The sequence below is a fragment of the Rhinolophus hipposideros genome (assembly GCF_964194185.1).
Source record: "Rhinolophus hipposideros genome assembly, chromosome: 15".
In the NCBI taxonomy this organism is placed as follows: domain Eukaryota; kingdom Metazoa; phylum Chordata; class Mammalia; order Chiroptera; family Rhinolophidae; genus Rhinolophus; species Rhinolophus hipposideros.
In genome coordinates this window covers 20,653,954-20,666,240 of record NC_138061.1, presented here as the reverse complement: position 1 = coordinate 20,666,240, position 12,287 = coordinate 20,653,954, and the positions used below count along the sequence as shown (strand labels likewise).

Here is a 12,287-nt window from a genome sequence, read left to right as displayed (position 1 = left end):
ACAAATGGCAGGCAGTATGCTAGGTACTGGGGACGCAGAGTTGAATGAGACTTGGTTTTTTACCTCAAAGTGGTCATAATCTACGAGACAAGACAGACATATGGAGAAATCACTTTAACCCAATGTGTTAAAAGCTATAAGAGATGTATGAACAGAGTGTAATTCCAGAGAAGCTGTTGGATGGCAATTATAGGTTATGTGTGTGTGTATACACACATACACACACACACATCTGTGAGACTTGAGAAGTATATTGCAAATATATATGAGATTTTCTAGCTATATTTATATATATGCTCACATATATCTGGGAGCTTCTCTACTATCTATGTGTGTTTCTGTATGTATATAGCTTATATTAAGAGAGAAGTGCTATTTATTTAAGAATTATTCTAATTTCTTTTGCTGTCTAAAATCTCTCCGGGATTATAGCCTGTTAGGTCAAAAAGGTATTTATTTGCCAAAGCTTATTTGATGAACCTGGGTCTCTCAACAATTTGTCTAGTTTTTTTTCTCAGTATATATCTCTGTTTCCTATTTTTTTTCTCCAAGAAGAAAGAAATCAAAAGTTATCTTCACTCTTATTGATTATTTTGTAACTAATTAGACTTATCGATGGGATAACTTCATAAATTGTATAAATGTTTAACAACTACACTGTATACCTCAAGCTAATATAAAATAATATTGAATATTGACTAAATTAAAAAAAGATGGTCACATGGATATAAAGTACAGCATAGGGAATATAGTCAATACCATTGTAATAATTATGTGCAGTGTCAGTCGGGTAACAGGCTTATTGAGGTTATCATTTTGTGAGGTAAATGTCTAATAAATGTCTAATCACTATGTTGTTTTTTACACCTGAAACTAATTTAAAATATAAATAAATTTAATGGTTAATGAAAAAATGTGATCTTCACACCTGGACTTTGAGCCCTGGATTCCTCCCTGATTTCTAGATTTTAGTAGCTATCTCTCTAACTCACATGAGAGATGCTGTAGAATCCTTGAATGAGTGATAAACTCCTTGAGGGCAAGGGTATGTTTTTCTTTGTATTCATACTCATTGCCTTGCATACAAAGCCCACACAAACATTCGCTGAATGGAGGAGTAGTTCATTAGAGCAGAACAAGCATGGTTGAGTCCTGTAGCCCTGGCTGGGAATGCTGGCTCTGTAGTGGGGTACCTTGGGGGCAATTTGTTTAGCTCTTAGGACTCAGTTTTCTTATCTGTAAAATGGGGATATAACACTTACTCAGTCTCAAGTTTGTTGTGAGGCTTGAGAAGAATCCGGCATAGTATTTAGCACATTGAGGGCTTCAATGAATGTGTTTTCCCTTCTTTGAATCTGAGTTCACTCTCACATGGGGGACCCTGCTGGAAGGGAGTCAAGTCAGACTCTGTGGTGGGTCCTTCACCCTTCCTGCACGCCACATCCATGCCCTGGTGATTCCTGAGGCACAGTTGCGTCTTCTCTTTCTATTCCGAGTACTTGCCCAGCAGCCTGGGGCTTCTTCGGTGGGTTTACCGCTTGTGCTTTCATTTTTCTTCTCTGGTAATTCCCTCCTGCCTGGTAACCGTTGGAAGGCTCTTGAGTGGTGACAGAAACCAGGGGCGGGCAGGCTTTTGGTTTTGGGGTGGGCGGGCTTTTGGCTCTTAGTTTTGTTTGCTTGGCATAGACTGTTTCAAGGCTAAGGTTAGATTATCATCTCTTCATAGCTCTGTTCTTGTTCTTCTGTGCTGGCTCCGGGGGAAAGGACGCTTCAGGCCCTGAATTCTCAGTGACATGAATTGGGACCTTTTCTCTGGGGAATGCTGAGGTGACTTTGCAGAGACATCCTCTCCTACTGCCTGCTTCCTTTGTTAGGTTAAACTCAATTCAAAGGAAATGATGCTTTTCTAGGTCAGGATCTCAGCAAGGGGGAAGAGTGGTGTCATTTCACCACAGCGTTGGAAGAGGAACCGTGATGTGATAGAGTATTGCTCAAATTGCGGTCCTCCAATCACCACAGGAAGAATTCTTGACTCTACCCAGGACCCACTAAGTCATATTTGCTGGGAGTGGGCCAGGGAATCTGTGTCACTGCTCCCCACTGACGGTTAGGCTCCAGCTTTACTCACGGAGTGGGAAGAATAGTAGCCTTGACTCTGGGTCAAGGTCACATATTAATGGGACTTTAACTTGAGTCACTTCCTCTCTCTGTGCCTCAGTCTCCCCACCTGTACAAGGAGGGTAATAGACTAGATTAATACCATCTCTTTCTGAGGACTATAATTTACACCAAAACTCTGTTAATGTTTCATTGACTCAAAAATGATTATTTTTAGGAACCTTTGACGTGTTGTGTCTCTCTGCTAGGGAGAAAGAAGTACAAAACATAAACCCTTCCTCAAGTCATTCAGAATCTAGATGAGAAGGTAACTCATCTGACATCCAGACAGTGTCAAAGTAGTATCTAACTAAGAAGCAAATTATGAAATTTGAATTTGAGCACAATAGGACTTCAGAAGAGAAATAACTCTGATGGTTAGGATGGTCCTAGGAGTCTGCCTGAAGAAGGTAGATTTTGAGCTATTTCTTGAACAACAGGAAGGCACATGTAGATGTTAATGAAAGGACAGGCAATGATGCAATTATACAGAAGGAAAAAAAGCAAATAGACGTGAGAATGGATTTGGATAGTTTGCAGCACCTTAAGAAACTTGGATTGCTACAGCAGGGGATAGTTTCTTGAGAACTGGGGAAAAGTGGTTTTGGAGGAGCCAGTGTGCTTTATATGTGGAGTGCCTTATATACCAGGCTAAGGAATCTGGGTTTCATCCTTAGATGGAGGGAGCCAGTAAAGATTTCTAATCAAGAAAGTAAATGAACTCAGGCAGAATTGAAACTCTCTACTATGAAGGCAGAAATAATATTCATAGAGGTTTGGAAGGCTGTGTTTGTCTGAATCCTTCAAGAAGCAGACACCAAGATAAAAATTAGATACACAAGAAACATTAGGGACAGACAAGATGGAGGAAGAAAAGGAAAGAAGAAGAATGGTCCAAGCATTGGGTAAGGAGACTGATAGAACGAGAATGGCTCTGGGTTCTTAGAAGGGTTTTCCAAACCCAGTTATTTGTTAGACGCTCTAGTAATTAAGTGGAACCCCCAACACCATTTTCTTCTCTCTATGTGGACTTTGCACTTTTTGGAGCTTATTTGATGTCCCTGGAGGCTGGATGTTGGAAGAAAATGAAGTGTTCTGACTTGCTCCTGTAGAGCTCTAGATGGGTGTGCTGACCTATTCCTCAAAGAGCATAGTTTTCCGTTTGTCCAGAATTTGAGATGGCCTACATATAGCCATTTTTACTTTCGCATACTGACTGTGAGAATGACTTTGTAGATGAAAGAAGGTAAAACGAAGGGGAGAAGAAGTCTGTTGTATGTGTGTATGTGTGTGTGTATTAATTCAACAAAACAGGAATTATCTGGCACATTACTAGGCATTTGGTTGTGGAAGGTGTGGATGAGTCCCTTGCCTTCATGAGCCCCTGAATTTAACAAATGAAGAAATTCTCTGTGAATGGGAGAGGGAAGGACCACTGAGTGACTGTGGAGAACATTTTTGCATGAGATACACACTCCTAGCTGTTGTACTATGCTAATAGGACAGGTGGTGGGGTAGATTTTACTATTCTATGAATACCATGCCATTGATGTCTTTCTTGGCTTCACTATTTCCTGCTAATCCACCATCCCCATCACAGGACACAATCAGAGGGGAGACCTATGAGCTCTCCAGCAATGGCAGAAAAGTTGAATGTCCCAAACCAACTTTACGATGGACTCTCTTTGACCTATAATGGGTCACATCCTTTTCTCTAATTCTTTTCTTAGTTTACATAAAAGAAACGGAAATGGAAGTGACCCACCCCATGAGGAGATGAGAATAAATATTAAAGTGCGTTTTGTCGTCAGTTAAGTGCCATAAAAGTGTTCACTATAATGGCTGATTATTTTTCTTTAATCTTAAATGGATACCTAGAATGGGAAAGCCCATCTTGGTAGCAGAAATTCATTATCTCAGAAAGAGTTTAATGGCTGCTGTGCAAATGAACTGGAGGAAGTTAAATTGTGGAAAGGGAAGGAGCTGAGAAAAGTGAAATGAGTTGTGCATTAAATTTAGATAAACGCAATTACGTGTAACTGGATTATCACGCATCCAGGCAGATGCCGTATACTAGGCACCTGCGTTTTGATTAACATCGATTTAGGTGCATGCACTTAGCACCCTTGTAGGTATGGAGTTGTACTTAAGCCATTGTCCAAGCACATGAGGGGCAAGCAGGGAAATGTCTGATATGCAAGTCCCCAGCTGGAGAAGTTTAAAAGTCATGGGACTAGACTGACCAGCCCAAGACCATTTCAGCAAACTGCTAACAGGCAGCTTTAGCTCTCTGACAGGTACAGATTCCTTCTGGGTTTCATCATTTCAACTGGAGTCAGGAAAGTGGTCCTGGAGTCCACTGGGGTCCAATGACCTGCCTACTCCATGATGGGGACAGATGCTGCATGGTAGATGGCAGATGGCATAAGAAGCTGTTGGGGACTGGGCCTGCCTGCCATTCAAGTATTTATGGCTGCCGAGGCCCTAGTGATGGAAACAAAAAATCCTTTTGAACTCCTTTGTAGACAGAATCAGGCCCAGTTCCTTCTTACCCTTTTTGCCCAAATGTGTAAGTTAGAATCATCTCCAGATCAAAAGCAAGCCCATCCTCTGATCTCTGGGTGACCATATTAGTGAACAGAGCCAGCCGACCTGTGACTGACCTCAAAGGAGGACAGATGTGGAAAAACAACTGCAGATACCCAGTTAATTGCTGTTGGCATGTTTTATTTCAAATGCAAAGAATCTTCAGGATTAAAATAAATGCTACCAGTTAGAGGATGCATTAAATTAGTATTTCCCCCCCTTGCTTGATCTTATAATACCCCTGAATTCAGTGGATAACGACGAAGCCCTCCTCTGGGTGATCTGAGATGCACTGTATCTTGTTACACAAACTAAAGTAAGCTTCCTTTTTCTCCCCTTTTGTTCCTCTCCTCTGCCCTCCTCCTCAACCCTTCCCACAGGTTATACTTATCCTGACGAAGCTGTATGACTTCAACCTGGGCAGCGTGACTGAGAGTTCACTTTGGAGGTAAGTGAATTAGAGAGTCTTAAGGAGTTACTTGGCTCGCTCACGTGAGCAATGCCAGCTAAACAGCTGTGACACCTGTTTTGGGAGGAGGTAAAGATGGGCGTCCTCCGGGAAGCTCTCTTTAATGCCCTGGGAACTAATGGCGCCCACCTGTGAATTCCCTTAGCACTCTGCTTATCTCTTTTGGGTCCTGTCACACATTCTCCTTGGGAGTGTTGTTACTTCTGCATTCCTCAAGTGTCTCATTCTTTGATGGACACGGGTCTGGTTGGAGAGATCAAGGGAGCGTGCCTGACATAAGGAGAGACCGTGGTAAAGGAGCTGTTGTAGGAGGGACTGTTTTCAGTCCTTCGTGTCTGTAAGATTGATTGGTTTTGAGACGGCTGTCCTTAGGAGCACAGACTTACGTGGGAGTCAGGTCTGTGCAGTGACTTTCATGACTTTCATGGTCTCTAGCTTTAGTAGGCTGCTTCCTCCATAAAATCATATTAAAAGATCTATTCTACGCGTGCATTGGTGTAAAGACAAATATATTCAAACATTTTTTTTCAGCCTAAAATTTCATTTTTTAATTTGACTTTAAAGGAAATGAAAGCACTTGTGCCCCAGGCACTGCACCCATTGTGTGTGCTGGATAAGTCAGCCGCCATGGGACACGGGGGCATGTGGGAGAGGGAGAGGAGGGCTGTGGGTGGGATAAGTCAGGGCTTGAAGCCATGAGCCTTGGAGTTTCCCTGGAGAGGGAACACCTGCACACTTACCTTTCTGTATACTTCCTCACATGCATATGCACTCAGGCTCACGGCCACCCAGGACGACGGCAAGTGTTATCAGCCCCTGAGTTGGGGCTTCACGTTCTATGCTTTTTCTGTCCATGGGACTCAAGGGTTGTGTATCTATTCTGCTTGCTTTGTTATTTGTAAAGACTGGAAAGGACACTGACACAAAAGGTCATTGACTTGGTTACCCTGTTCTGAGGGTTTCCTGGGGTTTTGGAGCAGAAGGGTCAGGGGCATGAGTGTCTGTGCACCTTGCTTCTTCTTAATCTGACCTTTCTGTGTCTTTGCAGGGAGGGGCAGCAGTCATAGCATCTATTAAATATTTAGGGGTTAATTGCTCCTATCGACTGAGGCCTGCCTCTATTTGCATAGGATGTCCACCACATAATTTTGCTGCTCAGTGAAAATTAGCAGAGGTATCAGTAAGCAGCCTGCCTCTAATCGATGAAAACAAGCCTATCGCCACTCAGATGGGACTCCTAGGGAATCAGAGCCTCAGAAACCTTACCCTCAGGCCCCATCACCGCGATACTGTGGTGATCCGTTCAGCCTGATTCCCATGCTGTCTGCATGGTGCAAATCATGAAACAAGCCAGAAAATTCTGTCCTTACAATGGGAAATAGCTGTAGCTGGCAGCCCATGTTTCAGGAAAGATTGGGCTAGTTTTAGGAGGTGGCCAGGCAAAGCCAGGGAGCCAAGGCCAGGTACTTAATGCTAGAGGCTCTTAAGTGACCCAGTGTGTGTCCCATGGTCATCAGAGCCAATATATTCACTGGTGTGTACCAAATATTGTAGACAGCTGAGTGACCCTAAGGATAACCTGATGTCCAATTGTTAGGATTCAAGTCCCAGTTTGCCCACCCAAAGAACGCTGTAAATGTGAGAAGTTTATTTAACCTCTCTGATCAGTGTCCTACGGCAGCCATAACAAAGCACCACAGACTGGGTGGCTTAAAACAGCAGAAATTTATTCTCTCCCAGTTCTGGAGGCTAGAGGTCTGAAATTAAGGTGTGTTTATGGCCACATTTCCTCTAAGGAGGCTTAGGGGGACTCTTCCGGTAGCTGCCAGCACCCCTTGTGACTGCATGACTCCATTCTCTGCCTTCATCATCTTCACATGGCCTCCTCCCTGCCTGTCTTTGCCTTTTCTGGCTCTTGAAGGACACTCCTCATAAGGGCCCAGGATAATCCAGGATGATCTCATCTCAAGAGCCTTAATTACATCTGCAAAGACATTGTTTCCCAAATAAGGTCCCCATTACAGATTCTGGGGGTTAGAACGTGGACATATTTTTTTTGGGGGGGTGAAGGGGCACCATTCAACTCACTTCACTAAGTCTCAGTTTCTCTAAATACAAGTCGGAGAACCTACCTTTGCTCCAGCCACACATCCTTGCTTCTGTTCCCCGTACACACCGGTCTCTTTTCCCCAGAACCCTTACACTTGGCTCTTCCTCTGCCTGAGGTCTCTTCTCCCGAGGTGGGTACTCCCTCAGTCTTTCCCTCCATTGCTCACCTAATCAGCGAGGCCTGGCTCCAGGACTTCACTTTCCATCACTCCTTAACACTTATCACCCTCTGGCCTGCTAAATATTTACTTTTTCATTTATTTATTGTCTACCTACACTCCCATCTAAGCGTATAGAGAATTTTTTTTTTTCTTTTTCATTTTAATTTACCGCTGTGTCCTCCACACCTAGTGCCAGTATCTGGCACTTGAAGGGACCTAATAAATGTTTGCTCAATAAATAAATTAGTGGATGGATTGCAAGGATTCAATGGAATAATAAATGAACAAACACTTAGGACAGCAGGAACTGCTGACTTAATTGTAATCATTAATGATTGCGATAACCCTGTTTGTATAGTTTTCATTCCATTATTGCCTTTGTTTGTAAGGATCCATTGTTGCAGGGGTTCATGTGACAGAGATTGTACCAAGGGTACCAAGGCTTATCTAAGACTTACCAGAGATCTTCAAGGGGTAATGGCAGGGGATAGGGAAAAGAGAGGTGTGATTTAGAATGTTGTCCCTTGTGCTGACTGGGGGGGGGGGAATTGGAATATCAATTTCAACCTAGCCAGAGGTGTTTTTTTGTGGACAAGATTCTCTGAGCTGGGTGTTGGAATGATGGATGGGATGCAGTTTGGCAAATGGAATAGTGGAAGAATGTTCCTAGCACAGGGAACAGGCCAGGCAAGGTTGGCCTGCAGGAGAGAAGGAAGCCAAGCAGGAGGCGAGCTGGGTATTGGTCCAGGTAGGAAGTAGGGAGACTCACTAGAGTCGGAGAAGGGGCCAAACCAAAGGGGTGACTTAGAGTGTGGTTTACAGATAATAGATTCCATGCGGTGTGATATTTTTTTAGGGATTTGAAAAGCTGGTGGATATTATGTGCTTTCCCTCTGGATAAGTGTTTTATAAGAATGTATTTTTGTGCTGTGCTTCAGAGGGTTCATGGGTCTGATAAAGCCCAGCTTAGGAACTCCTGGAGAGAGCATGACTGAGGAAAGGGACTGCTCCTACACTTTGTGGGAATTTTCCAACTGGCTGGGGCCTCACAGGGTGTCTTCTGACTTTTTATTGTCTTCTCTGCTCAGCCCCAAAGGTCTGTGTCTCCCACTCTCTTTTCTATGCTGATGAGGGTGCGGTTTGAGTTAGGGCCCAGGGCACTGTGATCTCCCTTCCTAAGACGGCACACAGGGAAAAGAAGCTAAATTAAACACGCTCCCTTTCAGTTTCGTGATTTGGCCCAACGTGCTTAACCAAGTTGAAATTTAATTTGGTGATTCTTCTTCAATTTTCTGTACAGACAGGAGCAGTCGCTGTCATGACAGGATGACCCTCCTGGGCAGGTACCAGTGCGATATGATTATTTGCCTCACTGGATTAGTTTAAAAGCATTCAATGATGTAGCAGTATCTTGTGTCCTTGTGACACTCTTTCGGGAACTCCCTGGTGCTGTTATATTGGAGGTGGTTAAAGTGTTTTTCTCCACCAATACAATACAGTGTTTTTCTCCACCAATACAATACAGTGTTTTTCTCCACCAATACAATACAGTGTTTTTCTCCACCAATACAATGATTTAAAGTGTTTTTCTCCACCAATACAATAATGGCTGTGTAAGTTGGCCATTAGCACAACCGTCTGTTGGCATCCCTTACTCAAATAATAGTTTACATATAAGATTTCAAGCTAAAGAATTAGTGATATTTCAAGCTAGAGAATTTTAAGCTAGAGGGTTAGGGGATGACTTTTTAAAAAAGAACCAGGGCTTCACTTTCAGGGTATTTTTTTCAGCCCATAGTGTGTCCAGCCTGGAGGCTGCCCATCAGTCAAGAGTGGTATTGGGCCTTGTCTCTATTCGATTTTATAGAAGCCTGACCCAAGGAGGAGAGATGAGTCAGGGTCAGGTGGCTCAGCATGAAACATTGTCCCCCTCATCAAATTAATTAAAGTGAAGGCTCTGGGATGATGGCTTGGGTTCAAGTCCATGCTTCTCCACTGAGCCAATGAGTAACCTTGAAGAAGTTTCTTATTTCTCTCTGCCTCCATTTCTTTATCGGTACAATGAGGATTATGCTAGCACTTGCCTGATAGAGTGTTTATGATATTTTACCGAAATAAAATACATAAACTGCCTAGAAAAGTGCCTGGCATACGCATATAGTGCCTATGAATGGAACGTGCTCAAGGAGAGTTAGTCATCGTGTAATCCACAAGTGACTGGGCTGCTTCTCTATGCTGCTTTCTTCATCTAAGCTATCTAGTTATGCCATTTACAACAAACTTGAGAGCTGGGTATCAGGGGCCTCATTTCACAGATGAAGACAGTGAGCTTTCAGAGGTTAAAGAACTTGTCCCAGATCTTATACCTAAGAAGTGGGAGGATCCAGGACTAAAGTGGTGAAGTCCGAGATTAGGACTGCTCCCTGGTTCCTGATCGGAACCTCTTTCCATGGTGTCGCACGTCCGCCTAAATGGAAACCCTACAGCTGGCTGTAACTGTCTACTTCATGTCTCCTCCATTCCTGGTGAAAATAGGCTGTTGTCATATGGTGTGCAGGCATTGTGGACTCGAAGACAGGGCCACGTTCTTCCTCATTTCTCTGACAATGACATGACATGTGGCTCACGTTTCGGTGCCATCTTTGTGCCCCTCTACAAGCGTAGGTGTGTGTATCTCTGACTCGTTTGGTGGCATTCATGGTCCTCAATTTGAGAGCAAGGAAGTAGAAACTATGATAAGTTCAGGGATTCCACTGCCTGAGGTTTTGGACTCTTTAGTTTTCAATGTAAGCCACGGTTGGGATTTTCTGATTGGCAAATCACTTCTTGGATGCAGTTCTAGATGTCTTAAACATTAACACTTGGACTGTAAAACACATTACCCTTCCCTCAAAGAAGAAAAGTAGTTTAAGGAATTGGTTTCTGGAGGGAGATGAGCTGGCAAGCAATTCTCCAACTTCAATTTGTCCATCCCAGGCGCTAATCCCTAGAGGTCAGTTTCTGATCAGGTGTGAGGTCTTACAGAAACTTTCCTCTTGGTTTCCTATCGGATTAAGTGTACTCACAGAGCTGAACGAATTTGCAATTGTGGAGGCATTAAAAAAAAAAAAAGGGGAATCGGGAATCTTTTGCAATGGATGATGTCCCTCCACTGCTACTTCACCTCGGTTCTTCTCCGCTCTCCTCTCTTGCTCCATGTCATCCACTGCTAGCCCAGCAGTATGGGAGACATTTTACTCTTTGATAAGTAGGCAGGCAGCTCAGCCATTCCTCCTGTATGCCTGGCCCTCAGAGAAAGGGGGCTTTAGACCAAGGTGTTCCTAGTTGGGGTGTTTATGGAGTGTATCACTTCCGGGGCAAATCCTCCTGGACACTTTCCCTGACCTTCCTCCCTGGGTGGGGTGCCCCTCCTCTGCTCACTGCTCATATCCTATCCTTACACTGTGTTGTGATTGGTTCCCAGACTGGGAATCTCTCCGGAGCAGGGGCCCCGTGTCTTTCTGGTTTTTGGATCTACAAAGCCTGGCACTTGGGCGACACTAAATAAGGGTTTGAAGAACTGCTCTGACGTTCCAATAGCCCCCAATCAATCCCCGCCTTGCCCTGTCACTTCTTTGTATTGAGTTGTCTCAACCTCCTGCCACTGGGGAATCCTGTGACTTTTCATATGCTTTGCAAGCTGTTGTCTGGACCATTTATTTCCTCCGCTAATTGTTCTGTCAGTGACCTTTCTGGGGAATGCTGTTCTTTTTTTTCTTTTTTCTTTTTTTTTTCTTTTTAATAGGAATTGGAGACCTTTTGGATTTATTAATTTTTTGTTTGCCAAGAAAACCCTGATAATAATTGCTGAGACTTTCTAGAAGTTATTAGTTTACACATTTTAATGACACTCATGATTTATTTATGTGCTTTCCTCCCTCTCCAGCTGCTCACCCCTATTCCTTAGTGGAATTCCTGCTGAATCTGAGTGAATTAATGGAAACAACCTGCAGATTGGAATGACTTTTTTTTGCTAGGCTGTTAATTAAAAGCTTTCCATCCTATGCGTTAGTCTCGTCATAAGTGAGGTCCCGAAGGCTGGGCTGAGACAGGCTGTGAAATCCTCCCTCTAGAACTGGGGCCTTCTCCTATTCGCTTTCGGTGGTAGTAAATTTGGTGGAAACTCCTGAATGGGTCAGCGAGCATTTAAATGAACATATTAATTGAGGCTCCATATATAAGCAGCCCAGCGCTCACTGCTGGGAGATGCAGAATAAGTATGTCCTGATTGCTATCCTCAAAGAATGTTTAGTTTGGTTGACAGACAAGATTAATGCACATAGGAAGCAGCATCAGGCATCTGCAAGAAGATGTGTGTATAAACAAAATACAGTGCATTCTGCGATGCGTGCTCCCACTATGGAAATACTTACATTTTTAGTATTATCACCCCACCTCATTCTATAAAGGACGCAGAGCAATTTTAGGAATGAATTAGAGAAGTGATCAATGTGCACATAGTATATTTTGTTTTGCTGTTTAATATAAAGCATCTTATTTCTCCATTAGGATGTGAAACTCTTAAGAGGAAAGACTATTTCATATACTAATAATTCCCAGAGTTCTCAGAAACACCTGGTAGCAGATGGGGGTGAGTGTGTGTGGTGGTTAAAGGAATGGGTTCTGGATTCCGATTACCTGGACGGGAATCCCAGATCTGCTCACTAGCTGTACCACCTTGAGTGATGTTTTAATTTCTCTAAGCCTCATTTACTTATCTGTGTAATGGGATGACAATGCGACCTATCTCATGGAAGCTTTGTGAG

At 43.4% G+C, this 12,287-nt stretch overlaps 1 protein-coding gene across 2 annotated transcripts in view; it reads left to right on the top strand.

The window, feature by feature from the left end:
- SORCS3 (sortilin related VPS10 domain containing receptor 3) overlaps positions 1 to 12,287 on the top strand; it is a 541,876-nt gene that overhangs the window by 160,876 nt on the left and 368,713 nt on the right. For both annotated transcript variants that reach the window (XM_081075409.1, XM_081075410.1), the window contains exon 2: positions 5,124 to 5,191. In XM_081075409.1, the coding sequence (XP_080931535.1) occupies positions 5,124 to 5,191 (68 nt within the window). The remainder of the gene's footprint in view (positions 1 to 5,123; positions 5,192 to 12,287) is intronic.